Raw genomic sequence first — 26,260 nt, 5'->3', positions numbered from 1 at the left:
TCCTCTGAAGCGGGTAGTGAAAAGACCGCACAGTAGGAAGACTGCAGACCCATTACGTGCCCTTAAACCTGTCCGCACGGGGCCTGGGGGGGTGTGGGGAGGGGGGGGGCCAAGGAGCTACGCCTTAGCCTTAGGTGGCTTCAGCTCTTTACCCGGGCGGTTACTTCATTTGCAAAATAGGGAAGGACCGAATGGCTGAGCTGTATTTGCATATTGTTTTGAGATGAGCATCTGAGGAGTCACTCTGAGCTTCTTGAAACTGGAATGGTTTTCTAAACTAAGCCAGGTTAGAATCCTTGCATGCCCAGAACACACCTGAGTGTGAACACAACCAAATTGTGTTTAGTAAAAATTACATGCGGTGGCGCCTGGGTGGCTCCGTCAGTTAAGCCTCTGACTCCGGCTCAGGTCATGATCTCACGGGGCGTGGGTCCGAGCCCCGCGTCGGGCTCTGTGCAGACAGCTCGGAGCCTGGAGCCTGCTTCGGATTCTGTGACTCCCTCTCTCTCTCGGCCCCTCCCTGACTTGTGCTATCTCTCTCTTTCTCTCTCTCAATGATAAATAAACGTTAAGAAAACATTGTTTTAATAGAAAATAATAAAAGTTTAAAAAAAAAATCACACGCGGAGACCTGTATGTGTGCGTATACACATAGTACGTGCGTGTATGTCTCTATCATCACTCACTGTACCTCCCGGCCTCCGACCTCCCCTCTGTTCAGCAAATTCTGGACGCTTTACTCTAGTCTTTTCAGCAGGTGAGCAGAAAAGACCAATTCAGGGCCAACAATTACCTGGGTTGCCCTCAAACTCCAAACAATCTTATCTGCAGCATCTTCACGGCTCTGCAGGGAATCCAGAGCTCTGGGAGGCTGGGTATAGCCTGCAGGGGCCAGCACCCCAGGGCCTTTGCTCTTGAAGATGCTATCAGCAGCTTCCTGCAAGCAGTAAGTGGTGGCTGTTTCCTTCTGGGCCCTGCGGTGTGGTCAGGGAGCAAGCCAGCCCCCACTCCAGCCGCCTTACCACACATCATCTGTCCCCACGAAAACCCCAACCAGTGTTGGGGCCTGCCTCTACTCCCCCTGCCGGGACCAACCCTGTCGGACACTAGGCCAGTAACTGTTAGGCCCTGAGCATGACTCTGCAGAAGAAAGAGCTGCACCTAGAGAGAGGGACCGCTCTCCCCTCTGAGAGCGGAAGTGAGCGCGAAGGTTCTGGCTTCCACAGGCAGGAGCGGCCGCGTCAAGGAGTCCGGAGTCCTTGAAGCACTTCCTGGTGACCCCAATGATTCTATTAGTAGCCGTGGTGATAAACACTCAGGAGCACCTCTCCACTGACGTCTTCGATAACCCCCCGGGGTCACACACTGCGAACGTCCAGTCCGGAGGCGGAAACCATCTTCCTGCTCTTTGCAGCTCCCCAGCGGTGGGGCTCAGCCTGGAAGCCTGGGCAGCTCTAGAAGGTTGGGTGTCCCGGGAGAAGCAGTACTTGCTCAGAGGGCATTTCAGGCAGCGTCAGACAACCCCTAGAAACTGCAGGAACGCTCTCGGAAGCACGGATGGCCCCCTCGGGGCTCCGTGGCGGGGGGGCCGCGTCACAAACCACCGGCCACATCCGAGCAGCGCATTTGAGTCACTTCCGTGTGAACCTCGGGTGAAGACACAAATAGACCCTTTGATGTGCGGGTCCCTAACTCAGAAGCCATGTGCTCACCGGGCCTCACAGAGGTGCTTGGGGTTCCCTCCTCCCACTTCCTCTTCCTTTTGGTGAAAGGAAAACACACGGAAATGACCTGGAAAGGCCGTCGGGGCCGGCACTTCCTGGCTGTCACCGCCGACTAATGCCTCAGTGCACGTGAAGAGGGGACCCTGGGGTGCTGGGGAGCAGAACCCCAAAGCTGGAGCAGGGGCTGTAGGGCCACAGGCCGGGCCTTCCAGGAGCCAGGGGGAATGTTCATTCATTTCTTCGTCAAATGCACACTTACAGCCGGCTGGGTGCTGGCCCAGTTAGGTGCACTGAGAATTCTGGGGGAGATCCCTGCCTTCGGGAAGTTCCATTCTAGTCGGGGAGTCCCACAATACCCAAGTCACTCTGGCTAGTCAGCCACCCCGTCCAACAAAAATGTGCCAGGGGCCTACGATGTGTCAGACAAGTCACTGCGGAAAAAAATCGTATGTTACGGGCGAGAAGCACCTCTATACACACCCACTCTAAGCCAGACTGTCCAATGTAAGTCTGGATTGACAAGCTGGATTGATCACAGGGAAAAAGAGGGGGAGAGGGGTGGAAAGAGAGCTTTGTCTCAAAGGATTAATCCGTCGGGGGTTCTTAAACTAGATCGGGAGGGGCCGCTGGCATGCACGTTCCCAGGATGGTTCTCTTCCCACAAAGGTGGCCCCGGATGAGAAGCAGCAGCCCAAGCCCCTGTAGAGCCGGTGAGGGGCGCACACCTCCTCCACTTACCCGGTGCCCAGTCTGCGACCAGCCAAAAAGCACAGAAGAGGCATCCAAGCCGTCAAAGTGCCGGTCTTGGGGCAGGCTGGCCCCAGCCAGGGCCACCACAGTGGGGAAGATGTCCAGCACACTGCAGGAAGAACAAGACGGCGTTGGCCCCAGCTACTCCCAGACTCTCTCCCTGGCCCATGCTGTGGTCAAGGCCCACCCAAACCAGCCCAGACTGAGCACCGACATCCTCCCATATGGTCTGCCTCCTCTGCCTGCCGGTCCTTCCTTCAGGTCCCACCTGGATTTCTGCTCCTACAAAAGGCAGAATGGCACTGTGGTTTAGCACCCAGGCTCTGTGGCCAAGTGTTACCGGGTCTCAAACCCCAGAGTTATACCTACCTGTCTTCTCAATGCCTCCATTTTCCATTCTCTAAAATGGGCATGATCATAATAGTGCCCACCTCACAGGGTATCACATGGATGAAACACATAGATGAGACATGTAGAAGATGATGGTATTTGTGTCATCGTTATTCACAAGGGCTACCCTATGGATCTAAGAACCAAGAGGCTCTACCTGTCACCAGCGAGGCCACAGCCACTGGCTGAGAGGGAACCACGTGTAACAGGCATCTGCTAGAGAATGTTCACGTCATTATTCCTGCTCTGGGTCTCTGTGTCACAAATATTCAGTCTTTGTTTAAAATGCCATGGCGGGGCACCTGGGTGGCTCAGTCAGTTGAGTGTCCGACTCTGGCTCATGTCATGATCTCGTGGTTCGTGGGTTCGAGCCCCATGTTGGGCTCTGTGCTGACAGCTCAGAGCCTGGAGCCTGCGTCGGATTCTGTGCGTCTCTCTCTCTCTGCCCCTACCCCGCTTACACTCCGTCTCTGTCTGTCTCTCTCTCAAAAGTAACTAAACATTAAAAAAAAAAAATTAAGGGGGACCTGGGTGGCTCAGTCAGTTGAGCATCTGACTCTGGCTCAGGTCGTGATCTCGTGGTTTGTGGGTTCGAGCCCCGCGTCGGGTTCTGTGCTGACAGCTCAGAGCCTGGAGCCTGCGTCGGATTCTGTGTCTCCCGCTCTCTCTGCCCCTCCTATGCTCACGTTCTGTCTCTCTCTCTCTCTCAAAAATAACTAAACATTAAAAAAAAATTAAGGGGCGCTTAGGTGGCTCAGTCGGTTGACGGTCCGACTTCAGTTCGGGTCATGATCTCACGGTTTATAGGTTCAAGCCCCTCAAGGCGCTCTGTGCTGACAGCTCACAGCCTGAGGCTGTTTCTCCCTCTCTCTGCCCCTTCCCTGCTCACACTCTGTCTCTCTCTTTCTCAAAAATAAATATAAAAAAAAATTTTTTTTTAATTAAAATGCCATGGTATGTGAAACGTTCCACCCCCTTTATTTCAGTGATTTCTTCCCCATTACAAAATAGTAATAAATGTTTACAGTGGGGGAAAAGAAATAGAACACCCAGAAATATAAAAGAGAGAACAACGCAGAAAGCGTCCATCACCCAAAGGCAGCCACTGTTACCGTTTTGGTGGGTTTTGTTAATGTGAGTTTTTAAGTCACGCGGTGCAACTTGACTCTATTATGGGGCACATCGCCCACCAGCCTGCTGTGTTTCATCAGAAAAAAACTCTCCAGCGTAAACAAATGGACCGTCCTTTCAACAAAGCTGTTTATCTGAGGGCCAGGCCAACTGAGTCAGCGGGATGTGATGCAGTCAGGCGGGCAGGCCAAGGTGAGGAGTACTCCCCCAGATAGAGGCCCTGGTTCGCCGGAGGCTGGGCACAGCACCAAACTTCAGGCACGCTCTGAGGGAGGCCTCAGGGGCCACCTGCCCCGCTGCCACCACCGGGAGGTCCGGGAACAAGCCTCTCTGCCCGCCCAAGAGGGGCTGCAGAAGGGGCTCGCCATGAGGCTCCGCCTAGAATCCCGGACAGAATCTCTCCCCGGACGATGGCACGGATTGTTTCTGGTTTGCCTTCTGTGTTCAGGATCCACATAGCTAGTGGCTTATCTCTCGAGATACGTGTCCCAGGGGCTGGGCACCCCACACAGGCAAAGCCAAGGAGTGCAGAGTAAGCATGGCCAGAGTACGGCACAGTCCAGAAACCTGTCCGGAGTCCAAGGATCCTGCTACAGACCGGGCAGTGCGGAGCAACGCAGTCCGAAAAGGCGGCGGCGGCTGGGGCCGTTTGTTTGAGCTTTCTCGAAGCTGCACCCCTAAAGGACACCGGCATTGCAGATGGGTCACCAGCGAGCAGGAAACACAGGGTCTGTGTCAGGCTGGAATGGATGGCATGCTTTCTCTTTCCATCTTCGGTTTTCTCCCCTGTATCATGAGGCTTCACATTCTAATGAAATAAAGCACTAAAGTCTCATGTTCAGGGAACCTTAACGTCTCAGAATTCATGCGTCAGGATCCTCAGAGGGACTTCATCCGCCCAGAGCACAGAGAAAACCTTTGGCCCACGAGAAAATCTTCAACATCTCCGATGACTGGCCAATCCAGAATTACTGCCAAGCTCAGGCCGTTCCAAAGTCTTTCCTTCTGTAATGGAGGAAGCCGAGCCCCCGAGGTCAGGCCCAGAGGAGGGCACACACAGTCCCCATACCATCCCGGGGCTGGGCCCGCAGACTCAGCTTGAGCTTAGAGACAACACTGGTCCTAGGGAGGCCACCAAAGGGACCCCAGCTGCTCCAAACCTCAAACCCCACCTAAGAAACTGGTCCTGACAGTCTTTGAAACCTTCAAGAAAGAGACCAAAAAAAAAAAAAAAAAAAAAGTCTACATTTTCAAGTTTCTGTGGCTGGTGATACTTGGGATGGGGGCTTTGGGCAGGACCACGTTCTGACTTTTGTGGGATATATGGGAACTTGGGCCTTCCTGGGCCCCTGCTTCCGTACGAAATACTAAAAATCATATTTCATATCTGTATTGACAGAAAGATGCATATATAAATAATATATATTAAACCATTGTCTTCAACTGAAAAGTTCTTTTTTTCCCCCCTTCTGATTTTAGAAGAAGTTAAAAATCTCACGTGTCCCGGGGCACCTGGGTGGCTCAGCTGGTTGAGCTGGTTGAGCCTGGGTGGCTCAGCTGGTCTTACTCTGGCTCAGGTCATGATCTCATGGTTCGTGAGTTCAAGCCCCGCGTGGGGCTCTGTGCTGACAGCATGGAGCCCGCTTTGGAACATCTGTCTCCCTCTTTCTCTGCCCCTCCTCATCTTGTGCCCTCTTTCTCTCTCTCTCAAAATAAATAAATATTAAAAAAAAAAAAAATCTCCTGGGCCCGGCCCTCCACCTCCCTCGCCTAAGAGACAGTCGGCCTTGGCTTCTGGAGGGAGGAAAACCACACTTCACTGGGGTTATGAGAAGTGACACAAAAGGCTGCCATCAGAGTGGGCCAGGGGACACCTTTGCCGGTTGCCCATGTGAGAATAGTTTCTTCTTTTCTTTTTTTTTTAAAAAAAAATTTTTTTTTTCAACGTTTATTTATTTTTGGGACAGAGAGAGACAGAGCATGAACGGGGGAGGGGCAGAGAGAGAGGGAGACACAGAATCGGAAACTGGCTCCAGGCTCTGAGCCATCAGCCCAGAGCCTGACGCGGGGCTCGAACTCACGGACCGCGAGATCGTGACCTGGCTGAAGTCGGACGCTTAACCGACTGCGCCACCCAGGCGCCCCAGTTTCTTCTTTTCTTAACATGGCTTCAGCCAGCCCACGGCACCGAAGGTTGTTCGAGGAAGTGTGCGTATTTGTGTCCCCATGCAAGGTGTCACCCCAGGGACCCGGGCATGGAGAGCAGGCTGTGGGGAGGAGGGTGCAGGAGGGCCCGGCTGGAGCAGAAGAGCTGCTGGGAGCTTGCTTGGGCCCAACAGCCCAGGCTTGGGACGCCTGCGGATGGGAACCCAGGCGCTGTGCTGGGCTGTCCTGGGGGGAGAGCATCCCGGGCCAGAGGGAAGGGCTGGGAAGGGAGGTGTTTCCTGGAAGCTGGGGACATTATAGCTGGGAAAAGGCGGTGTGATCTGAGGGCGGGAAGCGGGAAGTGGCAAGGAGGTTGCCAAGGAAAGGATTGGGGGTGCGTGGGCCCGGACACAGAGGGAGGAGAGAACAGAACTTCCTCCGGATCAAGAGCAAAGGCGGGGGAGGGGCAGTGCCTTTTTAGCGCTTAGTTGTAAGTTTCTTCCTGTTGTAATTCCCTCTTGTGACCCCAGGGAAAACTCGGTACCCACCCCTTCCTGGTCTAAGCCCCTCTGCGAAGCGTTGAGGGGCTGCAGCTTCCCCCAGACCCCTAACTCCGGTCCTTCTCAGAGGCCAGTATAAGAACCCAAGAGCACTGTTTTCAGGGGACACGGGGGTCCCAGAGCATCAGAAGAGCCCGACACAAAGCACGCATATCCGTTCCACAGCAGAGCATAGCTGGGAGCGGGAGGTGGGGGGGGTGCACACAAGGCCCCTCCCTCTCTCCCCCTCCACTGCCCACCGCTAGATGCAGGAAAGAGTGGGAGACTTGGAAAGGAGATGCGTGGCTAGACCTTGCTCTCACGGTGACACCGAACCACAGGGCACTGACGTGAACATGGCCTTCTTGTAACTTCCACTTCCGAGACGTGTGCCTCAAGACGGTACAGAGGCAGGTGAATCAGCCCTCCACGCAACCGGCTGCGTTTCAGGCATCTGAAGAGAGCCGCCCAGCCCCCCCCCCCCCCCCCCCCCCAGGACCCTCCGGTCTCCAGGCTAAACGGAACCTTTAGCTGTTTTCCCAAAGGAGATGTGGCCACCTCGTGTTGCCTCAGTAATCGCAGGAGAGGTTCTCTGCTCTGAATAGAGACGGTGGCCTCCCAGCTCAGAGATGCAGAGCATAACCTTCACGTCTTTGTATACGGCTATGAGACATCACATCAAAGCTGTGGCTCTCAGGGGTGCTGGGCTGGCTCAGTCGGTAAAGCATCCGACTTCGGCTCAGGTCCCGATCTCGCGGTCTGTGAGTTCGAGCCCCGCGTCGGGCTCTACTCCGACAGCCTCAGAGCCTGGAGCCTGCTTTGGATTCGGTGTCTCCCCCTCTCTCTGCCCCTCCCCCACTTGCACTCTGTCTCGCAAAAATAAATAAATGTTAAAAAAAAAATTAAAAAACAAAAAAAAGCCACGGCCGTCAAGCAGCATGAGTGTGTCTTCCCAGGGCACATCTGGTCCCACCTGGAAACATTTCGGTTGCCACAGGTCAGGGTGAAGGTGCCACTGGCATTCAGTGGGTAGAGGCCAGGGATGCCATTCAATATCCTACAATGTACAGGACGGGCCCCCACAACAGAGAATGATCCTGCCCAGAACGTCAACAGTGCCAGTGTGGAGCTAACCTGCATTAGAGGCTGAGGTTCAAACCACCAGGCCCTTACGACACATGTCGCCAAAGCCCCGGCCTCCTAAGTTAGCTCCTAACCATCAGGAACTTTCTGTGTGATTTGCTCGCTACTCCATCCCCAGTCCCTAGGGCAACGCTTGGCCCACAGCTGGACACAACAATAAATATTTGTGGAATAAATGAATTTCCCTCACTCTGTAATTGTGTCACTGGGCTTCGGGGTCAGGACATGTGCGAGACCTTTCTTTGACCTCGCTACGTTACGCGGGTGCACGCTGGAACATTAACAGCGATTATCTCTAAAAGGGAACCAAATGGAAAATGGAATTCGTGTGGACCCCTCCTCCCTCGCCACCCCCCCCCCCATGCATTTGTCACTTTTCTGCATTCATGTGAGGACTTGTATCAACCTGACCACTCTCTTCCCATAATTCCTCGGGGCCACCAGAATTGAGGTGTAAGGTATTCTGGCCTTAGCTCTATGGCTCAGGGGACTTACCTCTGGTCTGCAAGGAGATCTATGTCCCTCTGAGGAATAAAGAACTAGAATAGGGGATAAGTACTCTGGGGGAGGAGGGAGTGCCTGGTGGGGTTTCCAAGGACATGAAGTACCATCGGTTTCTTGAAAATGGATCTGAAGGCTATTCTCCTCAGAGCCGACCCTGAAGGAGTCATGGAAAACAACAGTAGACGCCTGGTGGCCTGGCCTGACAGTAAGGACGCTCCACCCAAGTCTGCTTTAGGTGGATTTATGTGAGGAAACAGCCAGAGGGTGAATTCTATGGAGATGAACTTTCCTGCTTCAACTGAGACTACTTTAATGCCAAAAAATATCCTCCGAAGGGGCCGACGTAACGGATCAGCGCTGTCCTAGTAGAATTCCAGGAGCTGTCGAGCAAACGCGGTCTTGTACCAAGACTCACTTTCTTGGGTCACCAAACGGTTGCCTCAGTCCGTTGTCTCCTCCGGGGCCTTAGGCCACGAACGCCACGGTGCCGTGGTATCATGGCGCTGTGGTTGGCCATAGGTGCAAACGCCCTTCTCACGTGAGGAGCGTGGGCTCGGTGTGCGGGGACGGAACTTGAGAGCTTGCCGAGTTATTTGTGCGTGCGCAGCCAGCCCAGCCTGTGAACACTTGGCCTGACTGCACCAAGTCAGCCCCATAAAAAGCAGTCCATCTGGCCCTCTTCCCGGCCGGCCTGACATCACAGACTCCAGCGCTCGCCGTGGTCACACCTGCCTGCACCCCCTGATGGCACAGGGCTGACGTGGGGTCGTGGGGGCCCGCAGGCTGCCAGGGACGGTGCCTACCCACCCGCCCTGGCCGTCAGAGCTGTTAACCCCTCCTTTCCCCTGGCCTTCACGGCTGTCCCGGCTCCCCACCGGGTCTGGGGATGCGGGAAGGAGCCCAGGGAGCTTGTCTTCCTCTGAGAGGCCGTGTTCTTGAGGCCACGGCCCACTGGGCTACAGAACTGGTTCGTAAATTAGCCTCTGACCAGACCAACAGCTCTGAGCCCCTGAGCAGCGCCCGGCCACGCCCCCTTGCCAGTGACTACAGAACCACAGAGAGGAAGTCCCCATCTGGATGAGCGACACGTTCCCATCACGGGTCTTGGTTACCCACCTGAGTGGAATCGCTCTCGGAAGGGCCACCACAGCCTCGTGCTGTGCCCAGGAAGGGGCCTCGTGGATCTGCCTCAACAGGGAGCTAAGAGCGAGGGTGAGATCTTCGAACAGAGGGAGCAACCTCACTGCAGAAGCTTCCTTGCCACGGGTAGGAATGTCTTCACCTAAAGGTGCATTCTTTCCTGGCCAGCCCAGTGGGGCCGCCTCCTTCTCCCTCCCCTGCAGGGTAGGCGGACACCTAGGTGCCTTTCTTGGGCCCGTGTGATTGCTGGCGATATGTTGGCTTCCCGCGGTCACCCTGAGGACACCTGCCCTACCCCCAAGGATGGAACAATTGTGGCTTACGCGGTCTATTCCCTCCCGTCTGCCGGGCCCAAGACAAAAAAAGGGACACGCTACCGCTAACCTCTCTGATGGTAGAGCACCGACGTCAGGAGCCACCGCCATGACTCTGCATCAAAGGCCACAGAGCCCGCCCAGGCCCCTCTTGTCACCAAGATCATCCCCAGAGGATGGCTTGCAAAGAGCCACTGTGGGCCCTAACTTAGCACGTGGGATTGCCTACGGAGAGATCCATGTGGCTACGATCAGAGCTGTAGGAGGCATCTGGGAACGCCCGGCCAAGGCAGGTGGCCGATGAGGCCTCTCTTCTCGAGGTTTCTAGCTGCTGGAGCCTCGGTCCGTGGTTTTCTAGCCCCGAATCCCAACATTTCAAGGTAGTTCGGGTCTCATACCTTAACAAGGCAGTGCTGGTGACGTTGATGGGAACGGTGCCAGGCCAGTAGGCCAGAGCCGGGACCCGGTGCCCACCTTCCCACGTGGTCTGCTTGGCTGCACTTCCCCCTGTGAGACAAGGCAGGTAGTTGGTTTTCCAACTGTTCAAAAAGCACTGAGAGTTTCTGATCACTGCAGCAAAGGAATCGCTTCTTTTTGTTTTGTTTTGTAATTTACTGTTTCAAGTTTATTTTGAGGGAGACAGCGAGCAGAGGAGGGGCAGCGAGGGAGGGAGAGAGAGAATCCCAAGCAGGCTCCACGCCGACGGCACAGAGCCTGATGCAGGGCTTGATCCCGCAAACTGCGAGATCATGACCTGAGCCGAAACCAAGGGTCAGACGCTCAGCCTACTGAGCCACCCAGGCTCCCAGGAATGACTTAGTTTATAACCAGCTATTTTTATTCCTCTAGCCAACACCTTGCATTCCCTGATTTTATTTCACCGGATTCAACATAAGTAAATGGTTGCTTCTGTCATTCTCTGGGGAACCACGTTGCTTCATTTTCTTCATGACCCTTTTATTTTAATGTTTATTTATTTTTGAGAGAGAGAGAGAGCGCACGCACGTGTGCATGAGCAGGGAAGAGACAGAGGGAAGGGGACAGAGGATCCAAAGCAGGCTCCCCGCTGACAGCAGAGAGCCCGATGTGGGGCTCAAACCCATGAACCGTGAGATCATGACCTGAGCAAAGGCGGAAGCTTAACCGACTGAGCCACCCAGGCGCCCCCTTCACGACACTTGTAATACTTCAGGCTGTCTGGTTTGTTCATTGACTTTCTGAGGGTGTATCTCCACTCCATGAGACCTTATCAGCCTTATGCACTGAAGACATAGCAGGTGTTTAACAAACAGGTCGAATAAAAATGACTTTGTCTTCTTGCTGACCATAACGTGACCGTTTAGGATTTCAAAGCACAATTATTTGGGGCACCCGGGTGACTCTTGGTCTCGGCTCAGGTCACGATCTCAGTTCATGGGATTGAGCCCCACGTGAATCACGCGAGCGTGGAGCCTGCTTGGGATTCTCTCTCTCTCCCTCTGCCCCTCTACCCTGCTCATTCTCTCTCAAAATACATAAACATTTAAAAATATATACAATTATTTGAAAAGAGAGAAAGGCAGGAACTCCCCCAGCTGTGTGATCTGCTCAACGCCCAACAACTGATCTGGCCAGGATTTTATTGTTGTCTTTTGGTTTGCTTTGCTTTGTTTTTCCGTGAGTTAATGAGTCGTTCCCTTGTTGTGGAGACAGCATTAGTAATAGCTCTGACCTCTTGCCTCTTGGGGGGGATGGGTGGGGTAAGGACAATCTACGTGCAATCTATGAATTTCCACTTTGGTAATTCAAGGAATGATTTTTGTTACCACTAAGTCAAAAGTGACCACCAGTATCATGAGGACCGGCGGGCTGGAGGAGATGAGGTCATGCTTTATGGAAACATCCTGAATGCATGGAGCACTGAATTATCCATGACCATCCCCACCACTCCCACACACACCCCACCCTCATCCCAGCTGAGCCAAGGATTCCACAAAGTTAGCGTGTAGAAAGCCCTTCCAAGGCAAACGCGGTATGCGGCTCACACGTACTGTGGTCATGCAACCTCCCCATGCTCGGCTGGCGTGAATATGAGAGCAGTGATGATGGGCGGGAGGGGGGCTACCAGACCCAAGTCTCTGCACTCGCGCCTCAGCGAACAGAACCTTTGATGTCCCTGGCCCAGCACCCCACACCGGAAATGCTCCGCATTCTTGGGATTTTCTCATAGCCAGCTTTGGAGTCCCCCAAGTGTTGAAGTAAGAAACCAAACACAAAACAACTCACGTCTACGGGCTGTTTATGCTTAGGGGTGTGGGGCTCTCGAACCCAAGTGGGGTTCGGCAGGCTGAAGGGGAAGCTCTTTGGCCCGCCCCAAGATGTCTCGAATGCATTCTCCGCATCGGGCGCCACCTCTCCCATAAATACGGACAGAGCCCACTCTCAATTTTTCACGCACATGGAACAGAGAATCCAGAACTGCAGCAAGCCTGAAACGCACTCCCACGTGGCTCTGGAATGCATAACTCATGCTGCAGTTCAAGGCCAAAGAGCAGGGAGGAAGCATCCCCGACCGACCGCACGTGCTAGGACTCTGCAGATAATTCCACCCCCGGGAGGGGCATTTGCACGGAAGTTTGGGGGATCGGTGGGTGGAACTGTGGAGCCTGCTTATGTGCATATCCACGCCGCACAAAATTCCAACAGACTTGCTTAGCCTTTGAGGCCAGATGCTAAGGAAGAGTGAAGTGTCCAGTTCTAAGAAATAAGCCCAGAGTCCTGTGGGTCAACCAGAAAGCAGGAGCTGAGCACCTGTCCTGCGGCGGCCGTGGGCACCAGGGTTTGGTCTCCGCCTCCAGCACGTTTCCAGAAGAATACACCAGCTCCTAATTAATACATTTGCTAATTGGTCTTCACCACCAGGGGTTCTGCTTGTTGGCCACAGCCTCTTCTGTCGCTCTTTTTCAGGCTATTGGTTTTCCTGATTCGTTTTTCAGAGAAACAAATACTTCAATACGTTTGCCTTATTTCAGCAGGGGGTTCAAAGCTGGAGAAGCAGGAGAAATCCAGCCAGTCATCACAAGTGTGCCTGTCAACCGAGTGGACGGTCCCCACGTAACGATTCAGGGGGTAAGAGAAAGAGGTTGGCTTAGAGAAGCCCCTCTGTGTGGCCACTTGAGAAGCGATCCCCCCTTCTGCGTCATCAAGAGCGGCCAGCCAGTGCTGGCTGTCCCATGGCTGCTGGCTCTACGGGAAAGACACAATTACATATTCCAGCCAGGCCCGCAGACCTCCTACTCTAGCGGAATTTATCTTAAAGGAGTCCAGAGTGTGGGTAAGCAATTATAAAACATACATCCCCTCCTTGTGGAATCGTTATATTGTACACCTGAAACTAACAGGACACCGTACGTTCATTATACTTCAATTAAAACTTTTTTTTTTCTTAATGGGGCGCCTGGATGGCTCAGTCGGTTAAGCGTCCAACTTCGGCTCAGGTCATGATCTCACGGTTCGTGGGTTCGAGCCCCGCATCGGGCTCTGGGCTGATGGCTCAGAGCCTGGAGCCCGCTTCCGATGCTGTGTCTCCCTCTCTCTCTGCTCCTCCGCCACTCACGCTCTCTCCTTCTCTCTCAAAAATAAATAAACATTAAAACGTTTATTTTCCTTAAATCCCCCTCAGCGTAGAATTGTCTTGCCCCAAATGCCAGTATCTCGTTGGCACCGCTAAGGGAACAAAGTTCAAAAGATCCCACTAGCATCCCCCGTGGGTGCCCAGAGTTGTGGAGTCTGATTATGAGAAACATCTAATACCGTTAGAGCTAAGGCTGAGCCCTAGGACAGCTGCCCCTGGTCCCCTAGTTCTCATCAGTGATACCTGCTCCCACTAATGGAAACCCATTTGAGTTAAACACAATAATTACAGTAATAATATCTCCTATTTACTGAGCTCCCCCTAAGCACCACGTTAAAGTACTCCCAAGCATAAGGCTAACTGCTTCCCTGCATTATCTCATGTAATCCTAGTGACAACCTTGCAAGCCAGGCACTATTATCCCCGTTTTTCAGATGAAGAAAACCAAAGCTCAGAGAGGGTAAGTAATTTGCCAAAGGTCACACAGCCAGCAAATGCCAGATCCAGGATTTGAACCCAGGTCTAACTACATAGCCAGCCCCTGGCCCATTAAACCTTCTAGGACAGTGGCCCCCTCTCATCCCTGAATGCATATTAGGATCACTAGGGGAGGCCAAGGTTCCCTTCCCAGAAATTATGACTTAATTTGCCCGGGATGGGGCCTGGACATCAGCATTTTCTAAAGCTCTCCTGGTGACTTAATGGGGAGAGCACCCGTCTAGGACAAGGGCAAGGAGGGCAGGGGGCGAAATCAGGAAGCGGACACAACGCGCTTCAAAATTAAATGCGGCTTCTACGCTTTTTAAGCCTCAGTTTTGTATTGCCCACACCTTTTTACCTTTACGCCACAGGATCCTACGTGTGCACCTGTTACTTACAGAAAGCAAGAACAATAGGTAAGCCCATAAACTGAACTTCTCTGCGCTATTTTTTGTTTCGAAAGCTGTCTGTCGGTGTAGATAAACCTTCAAACTTTGATCAGCAGCACCGGCACCTTAAAAGTGTTGGTTACATTTGGCTTTCTGTCGAGAAATGCACGTCTTATGGTCATGAGAACACATTTTAGTGCACTTGTGGTTAGTGATGACTCTAATTAAGGCAGAACCTCTTACTTAAAGCAATAAATATTTAGCCTCAGCAACCAAAATATAAACAGAACCATGATTCGTGAATTTGCTTGCTCGTTCTTCCCCAGCTGCGGAAGTGCAGCGGCATATTCCGTGATGCACGGAGACCGGGCAGGCCGCGCTGAGGAACAGAGGTCTTTCCCAGAAAGGACGCGCGGCCGTGCTTCCCCGAGTCCGAAGGGCAGCCTCGCGAATGACGAGTTTCGCAAGCTTGTCAGCACAACCGAACCACCAGCAGAACCCCCAGAGATTCCTAATAAGTCTAGGGTGGGCCTCTGACTCTAGGTGATTCTGATGCCAACGGTCTGAGGACCAGAGTTTGAGAAGTATTAGCAAGGTAAGTAGGAGGATGTCTTTGGAGTCAGGCAGGTGTCGTCCTACATCCGGTGCCTTCCCTTCTCCACGTGTGACCTTGGGCAGAATTCTTTTTTTTTTTTAATTCTTTTTTTAACGTTTATTTATTTTTGAAGGAGAGAGAGAGAGAGAGAGAGAGGGACAGAGCGTGAGTGGGGGAGGGGCAGAAGAGAGGGAGAGAATCGGAAGCAGGCTCCAGGCTCCCAGGTGTCTGCACAGAGCCTGATGCGGGGCTCGAACCTACAAGCTGTGAGATCACGCCCCGACCCGAAGTCGGCTGCTTAACTGACTGAGCCACCCAGGCACCCCTTCCTTTTTTTTAATGTTTATTTTTGAAAGAGAGAGCGTGCACGTGCGAGTGAGCAGGGGAGGGGCAGAGAGAGAGGGAGAGAGAATCCCAAGCAGGTTCCACGCTGTCCGTGCAGAGCCCGATGCAGGGCTCGAACCCACGAATCATGACATTGTGACCTGAGCAGAAATCAAGAGCCGGACACTCAATCGACTGAGCCACCCAGGCGCCCGTTGGGCAGAATTCTTAGCCTCCCTCAGACTCCATCTCCTCAGCCATGAAGGGGAAAAATGATTGTAATTATCCGATGCAGTTGTGGGAAAAGTTACGTAAGATAACGTATATAAAGTTCTGAGCAAGGTCCTTTGGCATAGCGCCTGCCGGAAGTGCCCAACCAAAGCCATCCGAAAAGGCTCAAAAAACAAAAAACAAACAACCCGAAACTACCCACGGACAGAAAACAGCAGAAGTTGCAGGCTGGCGACTCACACACTGGGTTCAGCCCTCTGACAGTGAGGTTTGGCACGAACAGTATTTTCTGAACTAATTTTGAATGTCATTAGACAGGGTCCTCTCTCCAGTTTGTGGACTCCCTAACACTGCCCGTGACTTAACAAAAACAATCGTTTCTTCTCTTAGATTACCTGCCTGGCATCTGTATTTGTGACCTGGGTAGAAAACCATGCCTGTCCTGAGGAGTGTGCATTCTATAACCTTCTAAAGAAGCAGGCTTCGTTTCTAAATATAAATACTCGTCCTTGCCAAGGATACCCGTAGCATACTAGTTTTCTAGAAACACAGGGCAGACGGGCCTCTGTTTGGACCGAGGACTCTGGCTGGCCTGGGGTGGCCTTGAGCGTGGTGATGGGGACATTCCAAGCCGGGTGGCCAATGTCCCAGAAGGAGACACAATTTGACTTCCACTGCGCCCCCACCAGCTGGCCCTGCTCGCCCCCCCTCCCCAGGGCCCACAGCCAACATCCCTTGTCCCTCTCTCCCTCACCCAGCCCCACCTCTGACCTTTCTCCACCCCACCCCCTGCCCCAAACTGCACAGAAGGCCCAGGACGCAGAGCCTGCTTCCCAGTGGGAAAGCTTACGCAACAACCTGATAGCATTAAATTACAAACAACCAAGGTCTCTTAGAAGGCTGAGGATGCCAAATTCAACAGAATGTTTCCTCATCACCAAGGGGGAGGAAGGAACAGTTCTGCTCTTCAAATAAAACAAGAAAAGATTTTCCAGACAGAGAGGAGCAGTCAGTTAGGGGACAAACAAGGTGTGAGTTCTGTCCCGGGTAGGAAAGAGGTCTGCAGTGGGGAAGGGCGGGTCAGGGGCTCTGAACCAGGACAGCACTGGGGGCCGGGCCGGCGGGGGAGGGGGGGTCCGCATCAGCCAGGGGGCACGCCCCGCAGGCCCTCTTTGTTTGGGAGAAAGTAGGGGCGCTCTGCTTTGCCCCCGGCTTCCCCCACGCCCCGGTTCAGTTTCTCCTCGCCCCTGCAGGGCGCAGGCCAAGCCCAGAGGAGCATCCTCACTCCTGCACGGGGCGAAGAGATGGCTCCAGGAGACGCTGCCTCATCCCATCAGCTGAGCAAGGCGGCTCAGCCAGGAAAGGAAAGGGAAGACAAGGAGGGGGGCCTGGGGCCCCGGGAACAGGGGAAGGCAGCGCGTGGCCTGACGTAGCGGGCTGGCTGCGGGGAGAAAGAAGCCGGGCTCTGGGTACTGTTTGTCCTACTCCGTTGCGAAAACATTGACCGCCTTCTCTCCTTCATCTGCTCTCAAGACTGGCCCCCTTACAGTGGGGTGTGCAGGCATCCCACTGAAGAGGAACCCGGATGAGGAGGAGCAGGTGGCCCAGAGGGACCCCCAGCCTCCCTGCCGCCACCTGAGCCCCCTGGCCTCGCCCCTTGCACGCAGGGCTCTGCCTGACTTCCCAGAGTGCCCAGCAGCGTGCTGGGCAGAGAGGAGGAGGAAGGTTCTGGAATAGCTGACAGGAAGCCGGTTTGGAGAGTGAGGAAGGGGAAATGTTTACCCCTATGCAAAGTTCACCTTCAGGCTTTCCTGAGAAAAGAGGAGGATGGCATCCGGCCCCCACCCCACCACGAAGTCAAGGGCTGTGCCCCACGGGTACCATAGTAAGCCGCACTTGTATGCCTCGCCCCCCCAAAGAAGAGTGTCCTCTCAAAGACTGAAATCCAGCTTCCGAGCAAAGTTTCCCAAGACTGAGTCTCAGAACACTTGGAAAGTTACCCATATGTTACTTAAACTGCCCACAGTGTTTGGTAGGAAAACCTTGTTCAGGGCCATTTTCCCATCCCCTTCCTGTTCTCTTTGCGGGGGAACCCCCGCCCCAGGTCTGTTTCAGCTGGGAACAAAGAACTGAAGACTCATGGGGGTTAGGAGGAGACATTCATGAGGCTGGGTGCCTCGTGGGCAGTACCCCCAGCTGACCCTGCCAGCCATCTAGTGAGCTGGGTCTACAGTCCCCCCTTACAGGGGAGGAAACTGGGTTGTCCAGGGGAGCGGCCCGGTGGGCACCGATTCGTAAGTTGCGTGGAGATTCGAGCCCCATCAGGGCTCCCAAAGCCATTAGCTCTCTCCACCTCTCCACTCTGCCTCCTGCAGATTTAGAAAGATTCACACTGTTACAGAGGCTGAAGACACTTTCCTTGACAACCATGGGGTCCAAAGAAGCAGCCTAGGATTTTCCAGACGGCTGAGCAGTTAGCCGGGTATAACACAGCGTGAGTAACAACCATCATGCGGGTTGAGTAATGAGCTGGTGGAGGTCAAATGACATGGCCCCCTTGACCAACGGCCAGCCTCGGAAAGCCCTCCGCCCTGCTCCGCCTCAGTTTCCTCCTTTGGCCAACGGGGTGGTTGGAATGAAGATTGCTGAGATGTGCTCCTACCCTGGCATTCTTTGAATGCCGGAATATTCCTGGGGATTCTGTCACTTGCTTTTCTCACTTATCACCTGGGGCTCGGCAGAAACGAGTGTAGTCTTGTCCCCCTTCTCTGCCCTCAGCCCCACTGACATAAGAGGGGGTCTTTTAAAATTGAACGAGGTGCTGGGAAGAGTAGGAGATGGCGGGGGGAGGGGGGCAAGTGTTACAAGCGTATGGGGTTTTCTCTGGGGCTTTCTCTGGGGGGAGGAAGGTGTCTGCGGTCCCCACAGAGGTGATGACGGCATATCGCTGCGAATTTGCTCACTGCCACCGAATTGTACACATCAGAAACACATCAAAATGGTTAATTTTATGTTACAGAATCTCACTTCAATTTATTTAAGTTTATATATTTATTTTGAAAGAGAGAGAGAGAGAGCTGAAGGGGCAGAAAGAGGGGAAGAGAGAGGGCATCCCAAGCAGGCCCCACACTGTCAGCACAGAGCCAGACACGGGCCTCGATCCCATGAGCCCAGAGGTCATGGCCTGAGCTGAAAGCTAGAGTCGGACGCCCCACTGACTGAGCCACCCAGGCGCCCCTCACTTCAGTTGAAAAAGTTGAGTAATGTCGCCTTCACTCTGAAAAGTTCCCACAATTCCACATTTCTTTAGAATGAAGGCCAAAATGGTTCTCCTCAAACAAAAGACCCTTGACCGCTGGCCCAGGCTCTCCCTTCGGCCTTGCCGCCCCCGACTTCATCTGCTTCCCCAAGCCCCAGACACACACACAGGCTCCTACTCTGTGGTCCTCCCGCCCCTGCCCGGGCTGCTCCGAGCTCCCTACCCTGCAAATCCCTAGCTGTGGCCGACTCATTCTTCAAAACCGAAACCACTCGGGGAAGCCTTCGTGGAAGGAGGGAAGGAGGGAGGGAAGCCACCCTCCTGTGTGGGTGCGACGTCCTTGCACTCCCCTTGATCATGGAGTTCTCACCCAGAATTATAATCTCCTGCGTAAGTGCAGGCTCCCGGCACTGTCTCCTGGAACTGCCCGTGGTGACGGAGAAGGTCTCTTTTCACACCGCCCGATACGGTGGCCACCAGCCACATGTGGCTTCTGAGCCCTTGAAGTGTGGCTCGTGTGTCTGGTGTACGAGACAGGGGGGCCCCCAATAGGTGGGGCTCAAATTTTAACCTGCATCAAAGAAAAATCGCCCGCAGGACATGGTAAAGCACGGACTGCTGGGAAAACGCGGATCACCAGGATCTACCCTCAGAGTTTCTGGGTCAGTAGTCTGAGGGGTGGTGAGGTCCTAGAATTTGCGCTGTTAAGTTCCACTGATGTAACCTGGAAGTTCTAGACTCCTACAGTCTCCACGTGGACATTCTAGCTCGGTGGTTCTCGGAGTGTGATCTCTGGACCAGCCTCATCAGCATCGCCCGGGAGCCTGTTAGAAACGCAACCTCTCCGCGGCCATCCCAGACTTACTGCGTCGGACCTGCGGGACCCCCAGGGGACTCCGCGCGTTAAAATCTTAGAAACACTGTTCTAGACTGTCACTCCTTAAAGCCAGGGGCTTTGTTGAATCTTTGCGTCCCCAGCACTGAGCACACTTCCTGGCACGTAATAGGTGCTCAACAAATGCCCGTAGGAGCGAGGACGGCAAGGAAAAGTGGAACTTGCCCAGCTGGTAACGGTGTTTCTCACAGGGCAAAGCACTTCCCTCAAAGAGCAGGGCCCCCTTCCCCACAGCTAACCCTAATTCACTCTCTCCAAACGGTCTCGTAAAGGGGAGAGAGACAAGAGAAGGCAGGTCTTCAGATAAGAGCTCGGAGGCCATCTCCTTAGGGAACAGAGAGCTATCTATGCAGGGGCCGCTTAGTGACACAGCTTATCCACCCCACCCGAGGTCTCCATGCCTTCTGGACTTGGGCCCTGGAGAGTCCGGATTCCAGGCTCTTCCACGCTTTCCAGGTGAGCGTTGAAGCTGGCCATCTGGTCTGAGGGTCTCCCAGGCACGGGGAGGAGGAGACACAATCCGCTGACGCAGCAACCACCCCCAGCGTCCACGGCTTCTCTCTAGGGCTATTGTTACCAAGTACCAAGCACATTTCCATCCTCCTCCAGTCCTGGTACCTTTCTCTGCCCATTTCTCCAGACAGCTTTCCTGAACCGGACCAGCCAAAGACATCACTACGCAGGCAGAGAAACAACATCCTGAGAGATGAAGCAGACCAGCCACTGACAGGCTACGGGGAGATGGCGCCCAGGTCTCCTCGTTCCGCGGCTCCAATCCTCAGGGCACGAGACCCGGCTGCCGTCCCGGCAGCTAGTCGCTGGTGAAGTTCTCGAAGGGATCTGATCCGACAGATACCAGGTTAAAGGTGACAAACACAAATGAAAGATCAGCACTCCCTTCTCGCCACTGGCCACGAGATGCACGAATGTTCTAGTTTCTAGGTAACTGCAAATATTCTGCCGGACTAATAAGAAAAGCAGTTTGGGGGCGCCTGGGTGGCGCAGTCGGTTAAGCGTCCGACTTCAGCCAGGTCACGATCTCGCGGTCCGGGAGTTCGAGCCCCGCGTCGGGCTCTGGGCTGATGGCTCCGAGCCTGGAGCCTGTTTCCGATTCTGTGTCTCCCTCTCTCTCTGCCCCTCGCCCGTTCATGCTCTGTCTCTCTCTGTCCCAAAAATAAATAAACGTTGAAAAAAAAAATTAAAAAAAAAAAAAGAAAAGCAGTTTGTGTCCTCTGACCTGGAGACACCGGAGGCCGAAGCTCAGGAGCTGGACAGCAGGGAACTCTCGCCCAGGGGGCAATCTCCCCAAGCCCACCCCCGACCCCCTCGGATGCAAGCACTTTCCTTAAAACTTATTTTAATCTTTTAGGACACACCCACGCACTTAAACCCTCTCTCCCCTACCTAGAGATAATTACTCCTAATCTTTTGTTACTTTTGGTACCTCGAGGTTTTTCTGAGAACTGGGGAGCCTGGGTGGCTCAGTCGGGTTAAGCGTCTGACTCTTGACTTCAGCTGAGGTCATAATCTCGCAGTTCGTGAGTTCAAGCCCCGCATTGGGCTCTGCGCTGACAGTACAGGGTCTGCTTGGGATTCTCTCTCTTCCTCTCTCTCTGCCCCTCCCCTGCTCACACACACACACACTCTCTCTCTCTCTCTCAAAATAAATAAATAAACATTTTTAAAAAAGATTTTTGAGAGTTGGTATGCTTATTTGGACACAATAAAATCATACTTAGCATACTCCTTTGTAACCTGTTTCGCTCCCTGAAAAGTACTTAAGGTAAATGTTTCCAGGTCAATAATATGCATCATGTCAGTGGTTCCTTAGTATTTCTTTAAATGTGCCTATCTTCCTTAAGCACCCCTCTCTTGCTGGACACTCAGGTAAAGCCCAACTCTTTTTAAAAAAAAAAAAAAAAAAACCTATGCAGGGCTCCCGGGTGGCTCAGTCGGTTGAGCGTCCAACTTCAGCTCAGGTCACGATCTCACGGTCTGTGAGTTCGAGCCCCACATCGGGCTCCCTGCTGTCAGCACAGAGTCTTCTTTGGACCCTCTGTCCCCTTCTCTTTCTGCCCCTCCCCCACTCTCGCACGCACTCTCTGTCTCTCTCGATACATAAACTTAAAAAAAAACAACCTATGCAATGAGCACCCCCTCACATACATCATCGTGCATTGGCTAATTATTCCTTCAAGAGGAGGAACTGATGGGTCGACAGGCATCTTTTCCAAGCCTGGGGTCCTCACTGCCGAATTGTCCCCGGCACTGCAGCTGTCTTAGGAAGTGAGGTCCCCGGGGCGGAGGGGGAGACTTTCCCAGAGCACATGGGCACCGAGCTGGGGGCTGAGGGAGGCAGCGTTATGCGGTGGGGAGACCACCAACTTCAACTTGGGTGTCTGGCTCCACCCTCGCAAGCTGTGACCTTGGGCAAGTTATTCGGCCTCCCTGAGCCCCTCTCCTTCTTCATCTGTAAATAGAGGTGTTACTCCCTACCTTTCAACAATGTAAGGTTTAGCGAGAACGTATCTGTGCCCTGAATGAATGAAATGAATTCATGGGTGGAGGGAGGAAGGGATGACTGAAAAAAAAGATAAACAGGAAAGAAAAGAAAGGAAGAAGGCCAAAGTTTGCAAGGGCAATGGAATGAAAGTCAAGATGAAGTGTACTTGCTGGAAGGTCCGTGGACTGAGGGCAGGTCTCCTGAGGGAGTCCAGGGGTGAGGGGTGAGGGGTGGGGGTGGGGAGGAGAGAAAGGGGTGGTCGAGGCTGAACAAAAACGCTCTTATTTCCCAGTTTATTTCTTCCCTGGGAGCTGGTGGCTGGCGAGCAACCTGTCTGCGGCCAGAACATTCTAACGATGGCCAGAAGGCCTGCACGTGAGCTGGTCCTCCCAGAGACAGAACCACACAGCTCGGCCTCGGCCCGGCACCCACGGTGGGACGCACCAAGCCCAGCAGAGCCCCTACCTTGATGAGTCTGCCACGATCCAGTGAAGGGACCCACGCTCCCGGCCAGCTCACACTTCTGAGCCCACGGGCCGTTGTCTCCTGGAAACCAAAAGAAGCAACACGTAGAGATCAACGGGCTTCTGGGCTCTTTTGCCAGTTCTCCCTCCCTCGTCCCATACCCCTGTGCAGCATAGGGGACTGGGCAGGAGAAGGACCCGTAAAAACAATTATGATCCGCTGCCCCCATTCCAGACTGGCACCTGGGACCCGATGCGCCTGAGCTGCCGGAGGACTGCACACACCAGCAACGCCAAAGTCACTCATTAAAAGTTGAGAGCGCCACCCAGAGGGCCCTCAATCAATACAGAAGAGGCCGGCAGGGCACCTGCTCTCTGCACAAACTTTTCCAGGGGCTCAGCCTTGGAGGCCCCAGTGGACAGGTGCTCAGCCCTCGGGCCGACAAACACTAGCAGGAGGCCGAGTTCCGAGCAAGCCCCCTGCCCTGTGAGAGAGGATCACTTAGCTCAGACTCTGCCCTTGAGGGGGGTGCGGGTAGGGTTATCGAGTAGATCTCAGCGTGTCGTTACTACTTCACCTGTAAACCAGAGGAATGTGTTTTCTCTTGCCGTGCGGTCGACTTTGTCCTTGATCTGGCCCACCAGGCGGTCCATCTCCCGGAGAGCTGCACCATATGGCCTCCGGCCCCGTCGGTCTGCGGAGAGCCGTGTCCCGGATAAGGGTACATGCATATGAGCCAGGGCCACGTACAGCAAGAAGGGCCTTCCGCTGGCACTGAAACGGGAAAGCCAAGAGGGAGTTCTCCAGAAGGCTCTGCTGGCCTGTTGAGGGTCTCCGTGGCTCTCCCTCGCCTCAGAGAAAAGCCCCAGATCTCCTTCCGCCCCAGGTGCTCAGGAAGTACCCATCGCTCCACAACGTTCCAAGGGAATGTGGAGATAATCCGGTTAGCCGATCAACAACTGCAAGTCATTGTAATAATCGTTACTGCCTTTTAACACTTACTGAGAGCCTGTGAAATGTGACTCGTGCTGACTAAATTCGCCCTCATACTAACCCTCAGGTTCCCTTTCCCAGATGAAGCATCGGAGGCTTAGGGGGACAGGGCTTGTCCAAGGTTCCCTAATTCGTAAGTGGTAGAGTCTGGATTCAAACTCGCATCTGGCTGACAGCAAAGCGTTTGGTCTTAACTGTTGCACGTTAAAGCCCAGTGCAAACATATTTTAAAATTGTATCTGTTCTTTTGCAGGATCCCGGCCGTCACATCCATTCCCAGCCTCGGCCCTTCCCTAAGAGATGAATGGATGACTCAGGTTGACCACAGGCCATTCCAAGGACGCACATGACCGCCGCGGAACATCTAGATCAAGGATCCGTTACAGGCCCAGGCGCTGGCTGCCCCTATTCTCACCCTGAAGATTCCCCCTCCTGGGCGTGGAGGGACCTGGGTGGCCTCTGCTTCCTGTCTGTCTCCCACCCCCATTCCCAGGCTAGGATCAGGATCCAGGCGGCTGCACAACCACAGCCTCACCCCTGCCTGAAGCAGCAGGGACCTTCCCGGAGCCCCCTCCCACAGACCTTGCCTACGGGGGGAGGGCATCTCCCAGGGGACACAGTAAGGGTGAGGGGAGAGCTCAGTCAAGTTCATACAGAGCCGTGATAGAAGCATGGCTCTTTTTACCCCAGCTCCCTCCCCCAGGGATTTTTTTTTTTTTAACGTTTATTTTTGAGACAGAAAGAGACAGAGCATGAACGGGGGAGGGTCGGAGAGAGAGGGAGACACAGAATCCGAAACAGGCTCCAGGCTCCGAGCTGTCAGCACAGAGCCCGACGCGGGGCTCGAACTCACCGAATGTGAGATATGACCTGAGCCAAAGTCGGACACTTAACTGAGTCACCCAGGTGCCCCTCCCTCCCCCAGAGATTTGATTTTCAAGTTGCTCCTTGCTTTTTTTTTTTACTGATCCTGACTTACAACGCCCCTCATCAAGTCCTCTCAATGCCCCCAGCTCTGCCTCAAACTGCACCCTGTGGAGCCCCCTGCATCCTGGACCCCTGGGGGGGAGGGGAGCAGACCCCTGGCAGGGGACAAGGGACGCCCCGCTTTGCCTGTACTCTGCTCGCTGTCGGGCATAAAACTCAGGACACATGTCCCACGACAGGGGCCTCTCCTTCTTCATTTCAACCAACAGTTTCTCTGCAACATTTCTAGGGTGGCACTGTCCCACACAGCAGTCATGGGAGTCACATGTGGCTGTTTAGGATTCAATTAATGAAAGTTAAATAAAATTAAGCATTCGGCGGGCGGGGGATGGGCTAGATGGGTGACGGGTCCTAAGGAGGGCACTTGTTGTGATGAGTACTGGATGTTGTCAGTGAAGAATCACTGAGTTCTCCTCCTGAAATCAATATTGCACTGGGTGTTAACTCACTAGAATTTAAATGAAAAGGAACAAAAAATTACAAGAATTCCATGTCTCACCTGCTACAACAGAAATGAGCCTTGAAGACAGTGCTAAGTGAAATAAGCCAATCGCCAAAGGGCAAAATACTGTATGATTCCATCTATAGAAGCTACCTAGAGTAGTGAACTTCATAGAGACAGAAACTAGATTGGTGGGTACCAGGGACTTGGAGGGATGGGGGAAACAGGGAGTTGGTGTTTAGTGAGCACAGAGTTTCAGTTTGGGATGCTGAAGAAAATTCTGGACATGCACCGTGGTGACAGGTGCACGACAATGTAAATGTACATAAAGCCACCGAACTGCATACTTAGAAAGGTAAATTCTGTGATGTGCGTATTTCCCACTACATATACATATATAAAATTTTATATATATATACACATATATATACGTATACATATATATATGTATACATATACATATACATATATACGTATATATACGTATATATATATACATATATATATATATATATATATATATATTTAATTCAGTGTTTCAGTTGCCCTAGCCGAGTATCTCCAATGCTTAGTAGCCACAAGTGGCTGGTTGGCTACATCTTGAAATGCACAGGTAGAGAACGTTTTTATCCTTGGGGAGGGTTCTATTGGATAGTGCTGACTGACGTCTGTTGACTGCTCTCCCACAGACAATAAGGTACAATTGTATAGGTTTGTCCTGCACCAGGACGTCCTGCTGAGAAAATGAATCGATACCTAATTCCAGCCCACAATCCACCGGCCAAGCTGTGTGCCCGGGCAGAGATCTGCACCCACCCAGAGGGGGCGCCTTTTTCTAACAGGTCACTACCATATTGCAGTGGCATGCTGGACGGAGCTGGGTCCAATTTCAGGAATTTTGAAGCCAGTTGTTAAACATGGCCATCGTTAAAAATTAAATGATACAAACTTACGATCAAATAAATTATATGAAAAACAAAGGCAATACATTCTTGTGACTTATCACATCCTGATCATTCTACTACATTCCACGTCGAGATGATCTGTTGTATCCGTGTGACAGAAATGCCATCTGGCAGTGTCCCCCTGCACATCTCTTACCAACTCCACATTCAGTGACATCTTCTGGTGGCCTCAAATTAGTCACGGTGAGAGTATTCATACTACGGAAATGGGCAGATGTTCCAAATCAGGGCTTTTTCTTCCCCCCAGAGTGCTGGCTGTTACACGTTTACGAGCTCACCGCACGTACGGGCTGGTGTGGAGGGCAGGGTCCCGCTGCCCACACTGTCCCATTCCCGTCA

At 53.2% G+C, this 26,260-nt stretch overlaps 1 protein-coding gene across 2 annotated transcripts in view; it reads right to left on the bottom strand.

The window, feature by feature from the left end:
* ARSG (arylsulfatase G) overlaps positions 1-26,260 on the bottom strand; it is a 69,617-nt gene that overhangs the window by 6,621 nt on the left and 36,736 nt on the right. For both annotated transcript variants that reach the window (XM_043585095.1, XM_043585096.1), the window contains exons 6-9: positions 23,112-23,308; positions 22,535-22,615; positions 10,179-10,287; positions 2,463-2,583 (exon numbers count right to left, since the gene is read on the bottom strand). In XM_043585095.1, the coding sequence (XP_043441030.1) occupies positions 2,463-2,583; positions 10,179-10,287; positions 22,535-22,615; positions 23,112-23,308 (508 nt within the window). The remainder of the gene's footprint in view (positions 1-2,462; positions 2,584-10,178; positions 10,288-22,534; positions 22,616-23,111; positions 23,309-26,260) is intronic.

Source organism: Prionailurus bengalensis, chromosome E1 (assembly GCF_016509475.1).
Source record: "Prionailurus bengalensis isolate Pbe53 chromosome E1, Fcat_Pben_1.1_paternal_pri, whole genome shotgun sequence".
Lineage (NCBI taxonomy): Eukaryota > Metazoa > Chordata > Mammalia > Carnivora > Felidae > Prionailurus > Prionailurus bengalensis.
This window is presented reverse-complemented; position numbering and strand designations above follow the sequence as displayed.